This window comes from Egretta garzetta, unplaced genomic scaffold (assembly GCF_000687185.1).
Source record: "Egretta garzetta isolate BGI_Z169 unplaced genomic scaffold, ASM68718v1 scaffold208, whole genome shotgun sequence".
NCBI classification, from domain to species: domain Eukaryota; kingdom Metazoa; phylum Chordata; class Aves; order Pelecaniformes; family Ardeidae; genus Egretta; species Egretta garzetta.
Window position 1 is genome coordinate 1,471,086 of NW_009260403.1, and position 21,317 is coordinate 1,492,402.

Below are 21,317 nucleotides of genomic sequence, written 5' to 3' on the forward strand. Positions count from 1 at the left end.
TTTCTATCTCTCTTCTTCCACTTCTCCTTTGGTTATTAAACATTTTTGATGTTGACAAGTTTTCTTGCTTTTACTCTGCTTTTTCTCTTTTCCCATCCCACCAGGGAGGAGGGGAGGAAGTGAACGAGGGGCTGTGTGGTGCTTAGCCACCTACCGGGGTTAACCCACAACAAAAACCCATGTCAGAAGACACACACACAAAAAATTGTTGGAGGTGGAAGATTCTTAGTTTATCTCCTGGAAAATAAGTATCAGTTGAGAGAGGTAATAGAGCTTAACTTAGAGGAGATAGAGCTAAGGAAAGCGCACATAAGATTCTGACGGTCCCTGTAACTACAATGAATGTGAACTCCAGACATTTCTGAAGAACACTAGTGGATTACATCAGTTCATCAGGAAAATCAGAAAATAAATATCTCATTATAAAAGCATTCACATCATGCAGCAATTTCATATTAACGTAACAGGCATCGGATGAAACAGACTATACATTTAGAAGTCTAAATCCTATTTCCAAAAGGGATCAGTTCCACTATTTTTAGCTCCCAGATTTAAACTGCTAGAAGTCTATAATCAGTTATCTTGGGTAAACTTTATTAATAAAATGTGACCCCCAGGTCTGTCTTTATATGTATTCCTCAGAAATACTAGGGTCATGCTTTGCTTTCAGGTATATCAAAGGTGAAATACAATTACAGTCAAGCATATTCATCAGCTGCCAAAATTGGCGATTTCCAAAGATATGCACACAATAAGATTGACTATTACATCAGGTATAGCTTGATTCTTACTTCTGCAAACTTAAATTAATGTTGATGAACACTTTCTTACCTCATCCATGATTTTAGCATTATTTAAAGCTAAGACCATGTTCATGGAGTCCATAGGAACAGAATACTTCAACTTGTCTGGATGCTGGCGATACTTCTTTTCACTAACAATTTCCATCGCTTTTTTGTTCTTCTCAGCTTCCAGGGAGCCCAGTGGCATCCATCCAACACCCTTCATACTTTCATCATACTCTGCTCGGTATTGATTCTGGAAGCAGAAAGAAAAGAAAATAATCAGATGCATGAAAAAAATTCTGTAAATCACAACACTTCTTCCCGTGTTTAATTAATATTAGATTTTGAATGCACTTCCTCTAAAAAGAGGCAAACAGTATAAAGATGCATTTAAGGTTTATTTAGAAACATATTTGTTACAGTGGTGTCTATTTTATTACTCTGCCTTTCACACAGTATTCAGATCCTCCTTATGATTTGTATAGATTGCTCGCATGAGATTACATGCTAAGGCCCTCTTGAAGAAGAAGGTTATCTTGAACCACTATACTGAGAAAAAAAGGCCTTCTTCTCTAGAGGTTAAACATCCCAGAAAATCTGAGAATACAGCTACTTATCCGGTTTCACCTTCTTCTGAAAAGATATTTTTTTTGGAAGTACAAGATAGAACTATATAATGAAAAGCAAAGCTTTTCCTTTCTTGTCTTTCATGCACACAAGTATTGCTCCTGAAGAGCCTGATGGGACACGTAATCAGTAAATATCCATTTTACTTTACACATAAATTTACTTATTTCTGAGCCCAAATTCTTTAGCAATAGGTGTAATTTAATATTTCAGAGTCTTAGAAAAATACAATGGCTAGCATTGCTGAAAGTCTCATTTAATTTACTACGTTTTTAGTACATAACTGAACTAATTTCACTAAGAAAATAGTACTATTTATCTTAGAGTATGCTTTCACAAATTAAGCATCATTGTATTCGTAATGCAAAGGCTGAAGAATCACTTACATCGCTCTGTATCTGCATCATGTTTTTGGCTAATTCAAGACTCATAGCATCAGGCAAAACATTGTAGGTATGGATCAGGTTTTTGTAGTTTGCGTTTGTAGCCACTTCCTGTGCTTTCTTGGCTGCCACAACACTGACCATGTCAACTGGAGTATGGAAATTAGTCTTTGCCTTCTCATAATCTTTTTTGTACTCCCGATCAGATTGCATCTTTGCCACCTGCATGAAGTGCACCAGCTTGGGGTCGTCTTCAAGGCTGCGGAACCCAATATGCTTTCCTTTCTCTTTTTCATAGGCTAGTTTGTATTTATACTGAGAGCAGGAAAGAGAAAGAACAGCAAAAAGTTAAATCTAAAAAATGTACTATTAATCTCAGTTTTATCTCTGAAAACATAGAAAATATTTGGGTTTTTTCATTGCAAGATCTCAGATTTAGTCATTTAAACGTACTCAGTCTTACAAAATAGCCCATTGAACACATGAAGCTCAGCAGTTTGCTGAACAAAGAGCAAAAAGGCACAATTCAGTGTTATTCCACTGGAGAGCAAGTACTGCAAGGGTTTACGCCATCAAGCATATAATGAAACCTAGACAACTCAAGATGCTTTAAGAAACACATTTGTGCATAACAGAGCACTTTGAAAACATTCTGACTGTCTTTGTAGCTACTCTGAGTACTATCCCGCAATCCAACTTACATCACTTGCAATGTCTCTGGAGGCTTTGGCTGCTTTTATTGGAATAGCATCTGGCTGCATGTCATAACCTTTCTTCTTGTCTTCCTCCCATCCAGCTTTGTAAAGTTTCTAATTTAAAATGTAAGAGGGAACAGGTACTGCATTAGGAAGGCAGAACTACTGAAGCACCCTACATCTGAATTTAAATATTTGCAAAAAAGACATAAAAATGACACCAATTTTTGATCTGTGCAACAGATACCAAATGCCCACGGCGAGCATGGTAACTCACATTACTCATTGTGATCTGGTTCACTCTAGACTGCAGAATTTCTGGAGTATCTGGCATAACATGAATGCTGGTCTTTTCTTTGTTCCATTTATCAGTGTAGAGCCTCTGCAATTACAAGGTAATATTTAGCATTGAAAAGGCATTGCTTTTTTCTTTGCTCATTTGCAATAAATAATATTGCACAGTACAGTGAAGATCCATAAGCACTACAAATAATCTTCATGAATATAACTGCTGCGTGGCAATATTATATTCCTCCTCTTTCTTTAGTACTTTGAGACATTTGAAAAGTATGTTTTGATAACTAATAAATATCGAAACCGAAAATTTTCTGTCTGCATTCTTCCCTGCTTTAATGCAAAGCATTACCCCTTTAATGGGTGCAAGTTAATCCTGAGATGATCCCGATTGAAGAATTTTTCACCACGAGAACAGTCACCCATTGGAATAACCTCCCCAGGGCTGCGGTTGACTCCGCCACATTGGACACTTTCAAGCCTCAGCTGGACAGGGTGCTGGGCCATCTTGTCTAGACTGTGCTCTTGCCCAGAAAGGTTGGACTAGGTGATCCTGGAGGTCCCTTCCAACCTGGGATTCTATGAATTATTTTTTTTTTTCCACACACCCTCTTTCCATGTCAAACATGGAATAAGGATCAGTGGTGTCCCAGGTAACTAGGGACAAATTTAAAGAACTCCACTTTTCAAGGGAAGTTGTACAGAACTGACAGAATTTCAAGGTTTTTTTCAGCTCACTAGTTACGAATACTACTTCCTGAAGAAAAAGAGCAAAGGTTACCCAAGCACTATAAATCTGGAGAAGACATCTTTAATCACATACACAAAAGAGAAATTTTTAATCTTTATAAACAGAAAATGAAACTCCCTTAATTACGAATACAGCCTGAGGCTTCCATCATCTCTTAGTGTCCAGTCTTAACAAAGCAAACCACTACACCCATTTGAAATTCTAATGACTTCAGTGGGAATGCACCTGTCTCACAGCTTTGCAAGAAAAAGACCCAATCTCTGGCTCAGTCACAATCATCTGAACAAATTCTCACCTTATTCATGGTCTTGGCATTTTGCTTAGCTAGCACTTGTTCCATTGCATCCATTGTAATAGAATACTTCAGCTTGTCTGGGTGCTGGCGATATTTCTTTTCACTGAGAATCTCTGTAGCTTTTTTGGCTTTTTCTACATCCAGTGACTGAATTGGTATCCAGCCAACTCCTCTCAACCAGTTATTAAAGTCTGCTTTGTACACATTCTTTTAAAAAATAAACAAGGAAAACCACAGTGAGACAAGGAAATACACATAAAAACATACACATAAAAACAGGTAAGGCCTTAAAACTTCTCCTGGTCATTCATTTTTGAAGGAAAAATTAGACAAGCCTGTTATAACAGCTATTGTTCTCCAAATTCTTAGCATAGCGTTAACAACTATTGTGTTAGGGATAAAGAAATGCTTTTCACTAAACCAACGTGTAGAACTCACACTACAAACCAAATGCACAGACCTTAGAACAAATTTTGAGTGCTAAATATGAAAATCTAACAAAAATATAGTAGTTTTTTAAAATGACGCGCTTGTTTGTTAGTAGACTCAGTTCGCAGTAGAATTAATTCAGAGAAATTGTTTCAGCAACTTCTGCTTAATGGCCTGGTTCTGCACATTCTTGAATAGACACCATTCCTATTTAATCATACTTTGTGACATGGCTTTTAGAACAAACAAAGGTACAAAAATGCTGTGAAAATAAACCTGTGTCTGAACTGCAGTGTTAGAAGCAACCGGGAGAATATCAGAGTCTGAGAAAAAGACCACACACTGACCACAAAAAGACATATAGCATGTGTATACAGGGCAAAATTTGTCCTCAAGTACCATGCTTCTCTCGTTGCAAACATCCCAAGTGAGACAGCCAAGTGAGCTCAGCCAGCTCAGCAAGGCCAGGTAAAAATACAATGAGGAAGCAAAAAACCTGAGATTAAAATTTCTGTATTTAAAAAGGACAGAGCTTAAAGGCCAGACCCTCTGTCTGTTGGCCAATGGAAACATGCACATTATCCTCTCTAAATAATACTTAGAACCTGAAGAACACTTTCAATCAGATTATTGGCATTTTGGGGAATTTCAAATGTGGCAGAGGACTGTTAAGTAACCCAGATTAAACTAAATATTTTCTGGATAAACAAACAGACCCTAAAGTTACACTAGCAAAAAAAAAAAAAAAATGGAAACAAGTCACAAAACTTAGTGGAAGCTACAAAGACTTTTTATGAATCTTCATCACACATGGAACATGCATCTGTTGGAGGATAAAGGCAGGAAGGAAAAGTGAAAAAAAAAAAATCTCAAATCCCTAGGTATAACACAAGCATACATAAGGTATATTTTTGGTAAACTTAAATAAAATACCGTTAGAATTTAGACTCTGTACATAACCTGCGATCTCTGACAATACAAATAATAATCACACTAATAACACACTGTAATTACAAATCCAGCTACAAAAATACACAAACTGGAAAAACACGTTCATTTGCTGAGAATTAACCAAATATGTAGAGATACAAAGAAAGTTGTTACTTGCTGGGTAAGTTCCCTACAACTTATCAGCTACACATAATTCTGCTAATCTTTGGAAAATATAGAGTTCCAGACCAGACATTTACATGTAATCTACTGTTAATCCAGTTAATTTTTAGCCTTAAGAAGTTTAACAGTGTTAACAGTCATTCCGAGAGGAAAAAAAATGAGCTGATTGATTGTTACATACATCACTCTGAAGCTGCATCACATTTCTTGATAGCTCCAGATTCACAGAATCAGGCAAGAGCGTATAATCGTGAATTAGCTGTTTATAGCCAGCGTTTGTAACCACTTCCTGGGCTTTCTTGGCAGCCGTCACGCTGAACATATCCAAAGGAGTATGATATTTGGTCTTGGTGACTTCATAATCCTTCTTGTATTCACGATCTGACTGCATTTTGGCCACATTCATGTAATGAACAAGTTTAGGATCATCCTGCAGGCTACGGTATCCAACCTGTTTGCCTTTTTCTTTCTCATATGATTCCTTGTACTTGTACTAGAGACAAATGAAAAGAAAGCTTTAGCCACTTTGGAAAGAGACAACATACTTTTGATAATTTTAATACTTTGAAACTCAGTATTTTAACAAGTGCAGTTCATTGTATAAACTCAGAAATTGTTTTTCAGACAGCACAGTATTATTTAGGTCAAAAAGAGAAGAGGATTGCTGGATTTCTCAGCTTTTCTTGACCCCTGGTATAGATCTAAATCGAGATATGCAGTTACATGCCCTCCCTGGCCATTGCCTCTGCCATTATATTTTACTGCTGTAGACTTCTAACTCCTAGGAACAGTCAGCTTTTCATTAAAAGACCAGCATAATAATAGATTATTGAAAAACCCGAGACTACCAAACAACTGGATATCCCAATATTCACCTACTGGGGGGAGGCATGTTTAAGTGGGGAATGGAAATAATTTTCAGCCTTTTGCTAAAGTTAATGAATTTATTTCTGTGTTCCAAATCTCCTTTCATAGCTTGTGTCAATGGCACACCAAGCTTTACTGCTGCCGATTGACATAGCTGCCTGAAAACAGCCACATTCTATACAGCTCATGAATGGCAGACGAGTAGAAGTACAGGTCTCCAGCAGCTGAGAATAGGTAAATGATAACAAAAGAACTTTCAAATAAGCTGGTGAATAATTGAAGCACAGAAAACAAACAGCCCCAGCTCACCAGCACTCACAGGCTTTACGATGCATTTCCAAAGAAACAGCTTTTTTCAGAGGTTCGCGTAAACATCTGAATGTACTTGTTATTTCACAGTATCATAAGAGTTTCAATTCCCAGAGCTAAGTGTCTCTATACCATTACATGTATGTATAGCATAATATGCTACAGAAAGCTGTAATGCAGTAGACACATGTATTCCACATCATGTAAATTATACTTACATCGCTTGCAATATTTCGAGAAGCTTTAGCAGCAATAATAGGAATGGCGTCTGGTTTGAGATCATATCCTTTGGCAATGGTTTTTTTCCAGTCTGCTTTGTAGTTAGCCTTATAGGGAAAAAGGGTATGAGTTCGCATCGTTAGGAGTAGCAATTTTAACAAAGTTGTTTAAGCCCATATTTTTGTTACAGGAGTCAAAATATTCAATTTAGTCTGTGAAATTTCAGGGAAAAATGTTAACCTGTACACAAACTGCAGTTACATTATGATAAATAAATCTACCATAAAGATAAGAGAGTCCTTCAAGACAACCAGTTTGATCATGTAGCTAAATCATTAACTCCATAACTATTTTTTGAAATTTTTATGCGGAACAACTCTATCAGTGGCATTTTTGCCCTTGCTTAAGCAACCCCCTTTTTTCATTTAACTGAACCTTCAGAATTTTTTTCCTGTTAGCTTCAAAATCAGGCCAGGTGGTCTTAAGTGACTGAAGAAAACAGTCTGGCTGATTTTTTGTTGGCAGTTAGCATCTGGACAGACTCAGTATTTCAAGGCTTTCTACAGGGTGGGATTAAAAGAGATGTCAGCTTTTACCTAGTTCCTGGAGGCCTGATAATGCCACCAAAAAATGTAATAACATGAAGGCAATAAAACTGATACTGTAAGTGGAGATCTTCATGGTGTTGGATGGACGTGAGAAGTGATGGAAAGCAGGCAGACTAGTAGCTGAATGGCAGAAAAAGGCAGTACTATCTTTCCACAGGATGAGTTAATTTCCCTTGAAAGCCAGCAGCAGGAAGCAACATACAGAGAACTTGTACTGCTTGCCTATGCAAAGTGTTTTATATAAAAGTAGATAACGAAAATCTCCAAACTACAGGAATTTGAATAATAGGTCATGCTGTTTTTTTTGTTCAGTCTATCCAGGTAGTTTGGCAATAAAGCACTGAAATGCATTTATGTTCATGAATGCTCAAACAGTTTAAAAATTTACTTAACAAGCACAAAACTCATTGACTTCTAGAAGTAAAAGTTTAGTTGATTTCAGAGCTTGTGCATTTCTATATTCAATATCATAGCACAAATAAATAAAAGGGTTTTTTCTCTTAAGTAAATGACAAATAAATATATTATTGAACAAACTATTGGTTATGTGCTCACATCACTCAAATTGAAGGCGTTGACCCTGGCTTGAATAAACTGAGGAACATCGGGATCCAGGGTGTATTTGTGTTTTACTTTTTCACCCTCTTGCTTATATGTTACCTGCAAGGGAGAATAAAGAAATACTTGTTGACAAGTACAAGGTAGGTAACAGGGCTAACAAATAGAGACAATGCCACAGTACTTAATTCTTACCACGTTTGCAATAATAAAATTGCAGTTTTACTATTTTTACAGTTTTTAAAATTTAAAGGGTTTTTTTAGATGGAATATCAGACAGGAATAAATAAATCATAAATATGGTAAAAAAAAGCCCAAATCGCTATATTGCATTAATAATGAAAAAAATTCTTACATCACTCAGTTGCTTGGTGTTGTGCTGAGCTAAAACCATTGGTATTGAATCTGGTATACTTGTAAATTTGATGGTGTCTGGGTGCTGACGATATTTCTTTTCATTTAACGCATCTCCAGCCTTCTTAGCTTTTTCAACATCCAGAGAACCGAGAGGACTCCATCCGATACCCTTGAACCAGCTGTTATACTCTTGTTTGTATGCATTCTGAAGGAGAGAAAGCCAACATTCACCAAGATTTTCCCACAAAACTGTAATAATTCCATTTAAAACAATAATTGCATAGTCTAGCTAGTGTGTTCTATGTTAGCAGGAAATATTTCTAAATTCTTGAAGGGAACAACAGGTATTTTTTATGCTTCTCCAGGATTTCATAAGGAAGAAAATGAGATACTGTATTTTTTCTTCATGATTCATTTCTTATAAACTGTAGCATCCCTTCACTATTTACTAACCTTCCTTTTCTTTTACCCATGTGACAAATTTCAACCTTCAATTCTTATTAACTGCTAAACTACCATATGGTGACCATTTAACATGGTTTAAACTGTTCTGTGTTTCAGCAGACTCTATGAGACTTGGCCTTCTACAAAGGTCTGCAGAGCAGAGGCTCCATTTTTGGTTTTCTTCCTATAGTTCCTCCTACAGGAAAATACGCAGAATTCACAGACTGCAAGAGAAAAATTTATCCTGGCTACAAAATACGCAGGTTATCCCATCTAAACATTCAGACAGGGGTAATGCACAGTCTGAATGGAATGGAAGGATTTTTTTAAGACCCTTCCGTGTTCTAACTCTAAAATGAGTGGTCCTACATAGGGACCCATATAGAGTCAAATTCCACAGTATACAAAGAGGTGCAGAGTGCAACCATGCACGCCCAGTCAACCATTTAAAACTCTGTATCTGCAAGAAGGACCAAGAAGGTTCTAGGAGAGATGTCCTGTGCTAGAGATCTCCAGAATGTATTTCTAATAATATAAATAGTTACATTTTCTCCACTCCTTCATTCCTAAATGAAGTTAATAATAGTCCAGCTACACTATCATATCTCTCTCACGTGAAGACAAAACAAGACAACTGAAAAGAAATCTTAAAGAATAAAATAAAATTATGTCAGTCGCAAAATACAGTTTTCTGAGAAAATGTGGAAAAAAAGTTCATTTGAATTCAGTATTACAGAAGTCTGCTCTCCACTGATACGCCAACATCAAAATCCTGTTGTGAAGAACTCACCTGGAATTTGGTATTTCTAAATGCCACCATCAGCTGATAAAACTTCTAATGATTTTCCCCAAGGCATAAGAAAAACAGACCATTCCCATACAGTAATGGCAATTATCATTGAATATAAACTCCTATTTTGTTTTTCACAGCGTGCAGGAAAACATCCATGGCATTGCAATCATTGAAATACTTACATCACTCTGAATTTGCATCATGTTCTTTGCAAGCTCAACATCCATGGCATCTGGCAGGTAAGTGTAGTGATGGATCAGGTTTTTGTAGTGGGCATTAGAAGCTACATCCTGAGACTGCTTAGCAGCCTGGATACTGTACATGTCAGGAGGCGTATGATAGTTAGTCTTGGTCTTCTCATAGTCTTTCTTGTACTCACGCTCAGACTGAATCTTTGCTACATTCATGTAGTGGACAAGCTTAGGGTCATCTTGTAGGCTTCTGAAACCAACCTGTTTTCCTTTAGCCTTTTCATATGCTTCTTTATATTTATACTAGAAACAGAGGAAAGAGATCAAATGTACTGTGGTGTGGCTATTGATGTCCACATTAATGTAAAAGAAAAAAGAAAAGCTCTCACATCTTTCATTGGAAAAAGAAGCTGCAAGCAGTTCAGAAAGATAAGCTCTCCTAAATGGCACACCCAGTGACTGCACCTACATCAGCTTTTCTTGTTCCACCTGTACACAACAGGTTACACACACCACAGTAAGATTCGTCAACATTAGCTTTTCTCATAGGGAAGGGAAAACGTTTCCTAAGTATTCCTGTGTTGAAAGGTGTGTGAAAAATACCAGGATAATTTAGACAATCCTTCTCAGTAATTTGAAAGCAATAGCAAACAAATGGAGTATGACTGAACAGCTTCCTCTAGTTATATGAAACCACTGAAACATATCCCACTTCATACAATTTGCCCTCTAAGGCCTTCTGATTCATGTACAAGCCATACTCCACTGTATAACCAAGGCACCCTTAGCACATACTGTCTCATGGTCTGAAAATAGGTGCTAATGTAGCACATTTTCTGGCAATTTGTCACAGAATGATTGCAAGAACTACTGATCTCATTTCTCCTGTGAAAAGTGGGTTAAGAAACAAAGCATTTGCCTATGTAAAGCAAACAAGATGAGCAAAAAATAAGTTCTACACAAACTAAGCCTCTGGGAAAGGCTAAGAATCTCCTTCTCATAATACTGACTCCAGTAAAACTTGTGCAACATCTCAGGTCTACCACATGGCCTGTAAGGGACAACTTTTTTACTAAATGCCTAAGAGAAGTATACCTGGAATATATACTTACATCGCTGGCAATGTTTCTTGAAGCCTTGGCTCGAGTAATTGGAATAGCATCAAGTGACACATTGTTCCCTTTAGCTATTAGATCATGGTAGTCTTGTTTATAATATGCCTAAAAAAGAAAATCCATGTTATTCTAGAGAACCTAGTAATCACATGAACTATATGCAAGTCAAAGTTACTCCTAAGCTACCCCAGGCAATTCTTTAGAAGCAGATGCAGTGAGGATCATATACAACTATCAGTCTTCATTTATGAGAATGGATTTATCTATTAATTAAATTAACCAAATCATTACATGAGTAAATGGTATCCGATTGAAAATGCAGATGACACCAAGAATGAAAAATTACAGTGATACAAGCTGATTATATAGAACTGCGTATCAATGAAAGGAATCTGCAATATGAGTGTAGCTGTAACATATTACTCAAAAATTCATTAACAATGTGTAAAACATGTTGTAAAGAAGTCACTTACATCACTGATGTTAGCTGCATTGTATCTAGCCTGGATAAACTGTGGGACATCTGGGGTAAGAGTATATTTATGTTTAACTTCCTCTCCAGAAGATCTGTACAGTTTCTGTAAAATACAGATACAGAAATAAATCCTTCTTTCCTTGTATATCCAGCCCCAGCTCACTGTAAATTAACTGATGGTTTATGTTTGATTTTGCAAATAAATATACACTGGCACCTATCTCATAAAGACTGAGGCTGCACTTTTCACAAAGAATTTTACTCAGTAAAATTAAGCCCTTTAATGGACATAAGAACCCATTTCTGAAGAGTGCAATAATAAAGGGATGATAGGAGAGTGCAACATAAAACAAAGCTTGCTGGTTTATAATGAGGGACGTATTGTGATTCATCAAACATTCTGTAATTCATTCATTGTTGTAGGTGGTAAAACACCAATAAACAACTTGAAACTTTCACATTTCTTAAATCAAATGTATTTCAAATATACTTTAACTATAAATGGACAGAATCAGCTGATATGAACGGCAAGAGCCACGTGGTTTCCATACAGCTTTGCAGACTTATACCAGGAAATTACTCAGGCAAAATCAGAGCACAAAACAATGACAACACAGACAAACACTTTCAGGCTAATAGCACTTTAAAAAGACAACTCTCAGCTCTTCAGTAGATGCATCTCTGTTTTACTATAGCACCCACTTCTTCCTCTGCTTACCTCATTGAGTTGAACTGAATTCTGTTTGGCTTGGACCATTACTGGAGAGTCCACCACACTTGTAAATTTAATGGTGTCCGGATGCTGGCGATATTTCTTTTCATTCAAGGCATCTCCGGCTTTTTTAGCTTTTTCTACTTCTAGGGAGCCAATGGGGATCCAACCAATGCCTTTCATCCAGTTATTATAATCTGATTTGTATGCATTCTAATAAAGAAGTGAAAACAACGTTTTAAAGGTTAGGAATTAGAAAAAATGATTCAGGGACCTCTCCTGAGTCTTCATAGCTTTTGCTTGAGGCATCTCAAATAAATTCTATTCACATGAGGTTTTACTTACATCACTCTGAATCTCCATCATATTTTTGGTCAGCTCCACATTCATTGCATCTGGTAAATAAGTATAGTCATGTAGGAGGTTCTTGTAATTAGCATTGCTGGCTATCTCTTGAGCCTTCTTGGCACCAACAACATTGACCATATCCAGTGGAATGTTGTACTTAGTTTTTGTTTTCTCATAATCTTTCTTGTACTCTCGCTCAGACTGCATCTTGGCTACCTTCATATAATGAACGAGTTTGGGATCATCTTGGAGGCTCTTGAAGCCAATGAGTTTACCCTTGGCAAGTTCATAGTCTTTTTTATAGTTAACCTGTTAGAATATAACAGAACATGGAGAATGTAATCTTAAGTGTAGTAACTCAGCAATAAGTAAATTAAAAGCAAAGGCTACCCTTTGTTCTCTACAAAGAATATCCCTCACATGGAAGTCAGTGAGCACACATCTTCATAAAACCAGACACATATCTCTTTACTGTTCACTGCTACACAATTCAGTTAGTTAGCTTTCCAATCAGTATTATCGCACTTGTACTGATCATAAGAGGGAGAGAAGTCTTAAAATACTAAGGGACTTCTGTGATGTCATCCCCAAGACTCTACCCAAAACCCAGTGAGGTCCCGGAGTTTTTCACCTCATTTATGATGAGGTCTATAATTAAGGACAGAGAGAATTCAGGGGTCCATTGCCTATGGAGCTGTCACTACTGACCTACTCCTCACGATTTTCCTTAACCATATCGGAGTGCAAGACAGCCTATTTATTCACAGAGAATTACAAAATGAAACAGCCTTTTCTGAATGTAATTAAACAAATACATTAGTGAAGCAATGATACACCAATAAAAATATAACTGTGTTAAATACATCCAATAACATGATCAAAAAAGGCAATAAAGAAGTTATCCTTCGGATACCCCTAATAAACATAATGGCAAACATTGTTTAAGTAAACTCTTCTGAATTAAACCGTTCGTTTAGGAAGGATGTACTTACATCACTGGCAGCCTGCCTAGCAGCCTTGGCAGCTCGGATAGGAATAGCATCACTTTTGAGATCATACCCCCTTGATTTTAATTCTTCCAATCCCGTTTTGTAATAGTTCTAGGAAAAAAGGTGAATTTATAATTAACAGTTTCTAGCTAACAGAAACTTCGTATTGTAAGTTGAATCAAGAGCTCTGGATGCAAAATATACTTACATCACTAATATTGTAGGCATTAACTTTAGCCTGTATAAACTGGGGCACATCTGGAGGGAGGTGGTACTTGTGAATAATTTCTTCACCTTTGGACTTATACATTATCTGCAAAGAAAAATAAAGAAATAAATTTAGCAGCCCAATGTTTATAGATTCTAAATTCTTAACAACGCTGCGACACAACTTAAAGATCTCATGTTACTTCACTCAAAAAGAAAAAGAGAGATGAAATCCTAGACCTTGCCAAGTGAATGGTATAAAGTCCATTGACTTAACTGGTGCAAAGAATACATTAAGAATGATGGACATAAACAAAATTACAAACATACATACTAAATCTTGACATGAGCGGCCACTTGAATAACTAAAAAAAAATATCTGATTTTCAGGTGATCTTCCACTGGAACAGAACTGCAAATACACACAAATGGTTTTGTGCCTGTGCGCACACACATTCATTTACACATTCATTTCAGGAGTTCTCTTAAAACCACACCATAAAGTGAAGGTGGCCACAGTGCAGAAATTGATAACGTCAGAGCTTAGCAACATGTCTTCTAAGTTTACTTACATCACTCAGCTGTTTGCTGTTGATCTCTGCTTGCTTCTGTACTGGAGAGTCAGTCACTTGAGTAAATTTGGTTTGATCAGGATGCTTTTTGTAGGTGTGCTGAAGGAAAATAATACATACATTTGCAGGAAATGTATATATGGTAAACTATTTTGTAAGACAGTAATATAATATCACTTGGGATAGTTAGCAGTTACAGCATGCATGCAGGTAAGCACTGTCATGCACAATGGTTCTCATGTTACTTTTTAACATAATCAGGGAGCATATAAATTTTTAAGGTATTTTTAAAGTATTAATGTAAAGTATTTTTGATAGTTTTATAGATATTATATACTGTATATTATGCAGTATATTGCATATCATATACAAATGTGTATTTAAAGTATTTTCCAATTATTGATCAAGTAAATAAAATTAGTTTTAATAAAGTAACTAAAGTGCTTTTAAAGTATTAACTTAAAAATATGCTGACTTAAGCAGGTAAATGCTTGAGGTTCATTCTTCATGTTGGTACTACTTGTCTAATTTTATGTTTTAACTTCTTTAGCTTTATGTTTAGATTGTGCTATATCTGTCCTGATCACTAGATGTCACAAAAGGCTCTAAAATACAGATTAGTATGGTTTGTAAAAGTCGCATACGCTAAAAAGGCCAAATTCAAAATCATGGAAGTTAACAGGAATCGCTCAGTAAATTTTGACATGCCCCAGAAGCAGATACTCTGCGTGCAACTGGTGATTTGATAACCGCTACTGCCTGTACTTACATCTTTACACTGATCTAACTTCTTAATAGCTTCGTACTCTTGAGTTATGGTCTGAGGGAAGTAGCATTTTGTCTTCTCCTCCTCATAATCTGCTTTGTAATTTTTCTAGGAATAAAATCAACATTGAGTAAGAAACCATAATTGAGCTTTCTCTGAAATGAAAGTACGATGGTGAAAACAGAATGATTGCCACACTTACATCGCTCTTCATAGCTTCAACTTTCATGCAGTGTGTATGATGTGGGTCCTCAAAGCTGCCCAAATAGTGTCCTAAAATATTCTTTTGATATGCATCTTTATATTTTACCTGGAAAAACAATCACAAGTTGATAAGCAAAAGTAATCAAGAGTGTCAGTACTGAATGACATACCATAAATCAAATACATACATCACTAAAATTCTTCAGAACAGTATCAGTCTGGAACTTTGGTGTGTCACAGTAATTCATGCTGGTTCCTTTTGATTGTTCATAGGCTTCTTTGTATAATTTCTGCAAAAGAAAATAATGTCAGACAATGCAGTAGATTACACTGCAACTCACTCACAACACATTAAAAACGACATGAGTAAAACTGTGGAATCATTGCAAAGAAAAGCTTTCCCAGAAAACTGAAAAACAGATGGCACTTTTTTCCCTATGATTTTTTAAAGAAACTTTTCTTGTGACTATTAGGTTTGTAAGGGAAAACGGAAAGGTCTGACTAAGGGGTCTTGAACTTCTGACACCAAGACATATGCAATCTCTTTCCATACAGATAAAACCAAGAGAGAAATCAAGAAAGCCATTACAGTGAGTAACCAGAATACAATAGATATGAACATGTAAAAGTAACACATATTTTATCATTATTGGCATCTGTTGAAGCTCCTTAAAACAGTAAGGGATAAACTGTCATCTTGTGACCCATTTTCCATGGGGATCTAAAAGAACTATACAATAATTAGCCGTCCCCATAACATGCCACAGTTATCATCACACTCTGCTGTGGAGAAATGACTTCTTATCTATGCTGTTGTGGTTGGTGGTATCTCATGACAAATATTGGTCTGTAAAACTAAAAATACTAACGGATCCAAAGGACGAGCCTTGTGAAGAAATGATGAGTTTGGTTCATTCTACATAACTGAAAAATCATCCAGCTGTACTTTCATAATACTTACATCACTCAGCACATTTCCTGCAGCTTTTAATTGCCTCAGCAATGGGTTCTCTGTAGCAGGAAGCACATTATAATCTGCAATAGCTTTGTTCTTTTCATAGTCTGCTCTGTATTTTATCTTTAAAAAAATAAAAATGAAAAGGGTGAGGTTTTAAAGATCAGTATTAAAAGCCAAATGCTCGCTAACCTATATAATCTTGAACTTTTCAGGAAAATTTCCCTTTTTTTAGCTTATGATTCATGATGGCAAAGGACCATGAAAGGCACCCAGATCACAGGAGTGCATGGGTGACAAGACGGGAGGCAGCGTCAGAAGTGAGAGCTATTTAGCAGGTGTCCCCGCCTCTAAGCCCCTTTCCGAACACTGGAATTTTTCAAATATCAGTTGATATCTCAGAATAGTGACATTCTTACAACTGATGACATAAGATTGTCTTTGCTGATGCATGTACTATTGCATAAAATGCAAAAGCCAAACAAATTCCATATTTTGAACAAAAGACGGGGCCAGCACATCACTGCGATGCACTGAGCAAGGATGAATAAATATGAAAATACTGAGCCAAGTTCAGCTAGCTTAAGTCAGTCGTGGTTAACAGTATTGATTTGTTCCAGCATAACATAATCAGAACAAACAATGAAGCAAATTCTACTTCACTGAAAGAAAATTCTGCTTCATGGGTACTATTGTGGAAGATCGTAAGCAAGGCTAGGAGTTGCTATAAGCTTCCTAGTGCAATGCACACAAGAATACATCTTTTGCATAGAAGAAAATGTTTTTGACACTTGACAAAACAGCACACGCTGGCCTGACTTCAGAACTATACTCAAGCTAAATAAATGGGAGCACACGTAACATACCTTACTGACATTATCCGAAACTCGCTTATTAGCTTCATATTCTGGAGTTTCAGTCTGCATAAAGTAGATTTGGTCTTTCATGTTTTCAAAGTCTTCCTGGTATTTTCTCTGTTAGGAACAGACACAAACAGATAACAACATATCAATTGCACTAACATTACAAATCAGACATCCACGATGTAGCTTGTTTAGGAAAAGAGAAATGCCACAAATGGAGCAGGCAAAATTAATCAGTATTTTCCACATTAACATAAACTGAGGATAAAGCTGTTCATTTCAAGATTTTCTGAAGAATTCACTTACCATGCTTATATTTTCCGCATTCATCTTTGCAACTGCAACATCATAGCATGGAGTTTGACTCCACTTGCCTTTGATCTTGTTTTTATAGTCCTCATGGTAAATAATCTATAATGAAATCAAAAAATAAAATTTAATCCCCAAGATGCAGCTCAATTTCCACTTGACAGGTTTGTTTTTAAAAGCCTTCTTTTTAAAGTTGCTTCACATTTTACATCTGCCTTATAACCACTTTATCAATTTTTGTTAAAAACACCTTAAACATGATTGGCCTAACTACTTCAGCATTCGGTTATTTCTCTTAGTACCTCTCCTGACCAAAAAAAGAGGATAAATAGGTGAAATAAGTTATCTCTTCTAGAAGACAGTTATTAATAAGAAAATTTCTCTATGACACATTCACTAATATATTCTTTTAGTTCTGTTTTCTCACTGGTCACATAATATTGGGACATAGTATCGCCCATTGGTTAAGCAGGAATTTATCGTCGCTGAAACTTGTTATAAGAAAACCCTTTTAATATATGGGTTGTCTGGTATACGTGATTTCTATTAGACTACATTCAAGTAGAAGGAAATCAAGTATCAACAGTTTAAACAGACAGTTCCTGTCTGCCTAATAACAAAACATCTTCCTGAGTTTTGACTCAGTGTTCCAATGCATTTTCAGCCACAGCTGCACTGCTTATCACAAAGAATACAGCTTCTCCAATGCCTTTTTAGTTGTTACCACATTTTATTGTTTTGGAGATACATATATAGCTTACTGTTTTATTAATTTCAAAGAATTATGATACTGATCTTGCTTTTTACACAACTAAAAATTTTCTTGATGACAATTAGCTTTTAAGCTATGGAAGAATAAGATTCCAGAAATTTTCTCTAAGTTAAATACTACCTTTTCACCTTCCAAATGGGTTCACTACAGTATTTTTTTAGTGGCTTTGCAGCCATAAGTGAATACTGTAACTCCCTAATCTTAAACAGCAGATTTTCAACAGACAGCAATAAAATCATGTGTGTCCTCATCATAATAGCTAATTTCTGAACTGAGTTAAAATCCTACTTCTGTCTTACAAGATTACACAACTTAGTTCCAGTTTCTTCAGCAGAAGTTGGTCTTCCTCTATTTCACTTCACTTCCTGCATTCCTCAGCTGTGTTTTATTCTAAGTATACCTAAAATGCATTGACAAGGACTGGTGCTAGAGTCCTTGTTAATTATGCCACACAGTTATGGAGCTTCATGTTGAATGTTACTTGTTAATTCAGTGTGAAAATAAGGAAATGGTTATCTAAGTTGCCAGACATTTCCACTGATTGGTATCCATGAACTTAAGAATGCTTGGGATATGTACCTGTACCATGGTTTGACATCAAAATGAACATTTAGAATGTAACCTGCGCCGTTGGGCTAGGCAACTTTTCAGCAAAATGAGGTTATTCCTTACAAGCAAGTAACTCACTCCAAAACCAGATATACATTCACATGTCATTGTTTCATTTAAGAGAAAGGCAAAATGGATGTTGTTTACTATTTTCTCCTGTAAACACAGGAAGTGTAAAGCAGGAGACAAAAGAAGAGGGAGAATAAGAGGTAATTTGTGTATCGTAGAAGCAGAAATGTTTCGTGAAAACTAAACTCACCAATAGGAATAAAGTTCAGCCTTTCACCTAAGACAGGGCAGGATTTTCTCTGAGACATTTGAGGAAGAAAGGAACTGACTTTTGCCACTGAAAATCAAAGGGGTCTTCATATGAGCTCCAGTCTTTTCTTTCGCTTTCCCTTTCTTTAGCTCCCTTTTTGCCTCTAACACCAAAAGTGAGATTTCTACAGAAAGAAGAGCACTGCATTCTACTCACGTCACTCAGCTGCCTTGTCACTTTCTTGGCTTGTTCCACGTCAGGTGGATCTGGCAGAGGAGTATATTTAGATTTTCGTTCATCGTGCCCTTTTTTGTAGACAATCTAAAAATATGAAAGAAGTAAACATTTACAGTAACTACCAATTCAGGGATCAGAACATTTACTCTTCACTCTGCTAATGCCACCATAACAAAAGTAGCTCTGCCCATGGCTACCTGCAGCATAAACTCTTTCAATCAGTGTACTCTGTAAGACTACCGAGAAGTCTGTTGATAAGAGACTATGGAAAAGAATCAGTTCCCTGGGAAAGTTTTCAAGTATATTACACTCTTCCTCCTGATAAACATGGACTAGTGAACTTTGGGACATCTGCAAAATTCAGTGAAATCTTTAAGTGAGACCTGAAATCCTCACAGTTGAAGAGTTCTATTTATCAGCAAATCACTCAGCCTCACAAATTCCTGACTTTTCTTACCACTGTTTTAGAGAGACAGATTTCTAGACCCATAACAGTGAACTGGGCTTACAGCCAACCCTGAGAGTTTCTCCACACATTTTGAGAGATACTCGAGGTCTTCTTACTGATTATCTCAGAAGATCTTTAACAAATGAATTATTTCATTCATTCATAATCTGGCATCAAATTGCCAACAGATGTATACTCTAATATGGAGTACACACTTTCCTATTGAAATAGCACTACTATCAGAGCTACCAGTGCACACCTATGCATTTTTATTTTCTGTTCCATTATCAAGTTTTTACATCTAGTCAAAGTCCACCACAAAGACTACCAAGTTACATCACAAGAGTGACCCAATTGTCAGTCGGGCTTTGATACTTACATCACTCAGAGCCTTTTGAGCCTGTGCCACCCTTCTGAGCTCTGGACTGTCATTGTATGGATAGAATAATGTTTTGTCTCCTTCCCAGTCTTCGGTATAGAGTTTCTTAAAAGCAGAAAAATGCCAGAATACTCATTATGAATTAATCTCTGACTTGGAATGCTCCCTGCACTTCAGCTGCCTAGACCTGTGATGGTCTTTTCCCTTACCTTACTGAACATTGCTGTGTTTTTTATTGCATTGACAAGCTCCGGAGCATCAGGGGGAAGCAGGTACTTGTCCTTATTCTCCTCCCAGTTCTGTTTATATAACACCTGGAAAGAAAGATCAGCACATTTGTTACTCTATTATTAGAAAAATATTTACATTTGTGAAAAAACTACCTGCTCTAGAGATTTTTTCAATGTGAAAGTCTCAAACCAGTGACACTTGAAGACATCAACTGGAAACATTTGAGATTATATTTATACTTGCCTTATCAACCTCTCTGCTATCTCTCTCTGTGCTTCTAAACTGTTCTACAAACATTGCTTTAGTGCCCCGAGCTCAAAACTTTATTCCTATCAGTAACCTCACGAGCAACAAATGTTCACAACCCTTCCAGAAAATCGGATCTCGCTCACCTTGCTCACTTGCTGTGACACCTTCTTTGCATGTTCTATATCCTTGGCCTTTTCGTCAACGTGGCAAATAGTTCTAGCAACTGCACCAGCCATGCGGTATTTAACCTAGATCAATGCACAACAAAACGCATTTATTCTTACAGCAAAAACAGAGAGGTTTTTTTTAAAAAGCAGAATATTGACATTTTTACACTTAGTACTGTAAACACCCCAAATCTGAATTCAATAAAGCATTTAGGACTAGTTGCTCCTTAGAGATGAAACCTATGGAAACAAATGGATCTTGTGAATTAACTGAGAAGGAAATGCAGCTTTGAGACAGTTTCAAGAGCTGTGAATCCAAGTTAGAGGCAGTGCCCTTCTGTAATCACAGAGTCCTTTCTAAGAGTACTTGCAGCCTGTATAATGAGATCGAGAGATCTCCATGCTATGCAGTATATCTCAATTTCACAGTCCATTACCACGTAAACACCAGCTGCAGTGCCAAAGACAATATAGCCACATTACCATGGCAAACCAGCAGCCTGGGCACAAAAGTCATCCTAATGCAGTTATACCACTCCCAGCTTGACAGCAGGCTCAGTCAGCATTAGCGCGTGGATTGCTGCAGCACATCCCTCACTATATCCTAAGGCAGGAGTGGAGCGGGATTCAATGCACACTCTTCTCAGTGAACGTGGTTAGGTTAGGTGACCACCCCTCAGCTTTAGGGGTTCCCATTCCTAGGGACTGAGCTCCCCCTATTGCCTTAGAATTA

General features: G+C 36.7%; 1 protein-coding gene across 1 annotated transcript in view; it reads right to left on the reverse strand.

Moving 5' to 3' along the window:
* Positions 1 to 21,317, reverse strand: part of NEB (nebulin) — a 128,134-nt gene that overhangs the window by 96,704 nt on the left and 10,113 nt on the right. Inside the window, 27 exon segments of the mRNA XM_035898943.1 lie at positions 832 to 1,038; positions 1,799 to 2,110; positions 2,497 to 2,604; positions 2,768 to 2,872; positions 3,831 to 4,037; positions 5,554 to 5,865; positions 6,767 to 6,874; positions 7,931 to 8,035; positions 8,289 to 8,495; positions 9,710 to 10,021; positions 10,831 to 10,938; positions 11,307 to 11,411; positions 12,027 to 12,233; positions 12,366 to 12,677; positions 13,361 to 13,468; positions 13,566 to 13,670; positions 14,137 to 14,235; positions 14,906 to 15,010; positions 15,105 to 15,212; positions 15,295 to 15,396; positions 16,068 to 16,184; positions 16,928 to 17,035; positions 17,231 to 17,335; positions 19,090 to 19,194; positions 19,938 to 20,042; positions 20,147 to 20,251; positions 20,561 to 20,665. Of these exon segments, the coding sequence (XP_035754836.1) occupies positions 832 to 1,038; positions 1,799 to 2,110; positions 2,497 to 2,604; positions 2,768 to 2,872; positions 3,831 to 4,037; positions 5,554 to 5,865; positions 6,767 to 6,874; positions 7,931 to 8,035; positions 8,289 to 8,495; positions 9,710 to 10,021; positions 10,831 to 10,938; positions 11,307 to 11,411; positions 12,027 to 12,233; positions 12,366 to 12,677; positions 13,361 to 13,468; positions 13,566 to 13,670; positions 14,137 to 14,235; positions 14,906 to 15,010; positions 15,105 to 15,212; positions 15,295 to 15,396; positions 16,068 to 16,184; positions 16,928 to 17,035; positions 17,231 to 17,335; positions 19,090 to 19,194; positions 19,938 to 20,042; positions 20,147 to 20,251; positions 20,561 to 20,665 (4,092 nt within the window).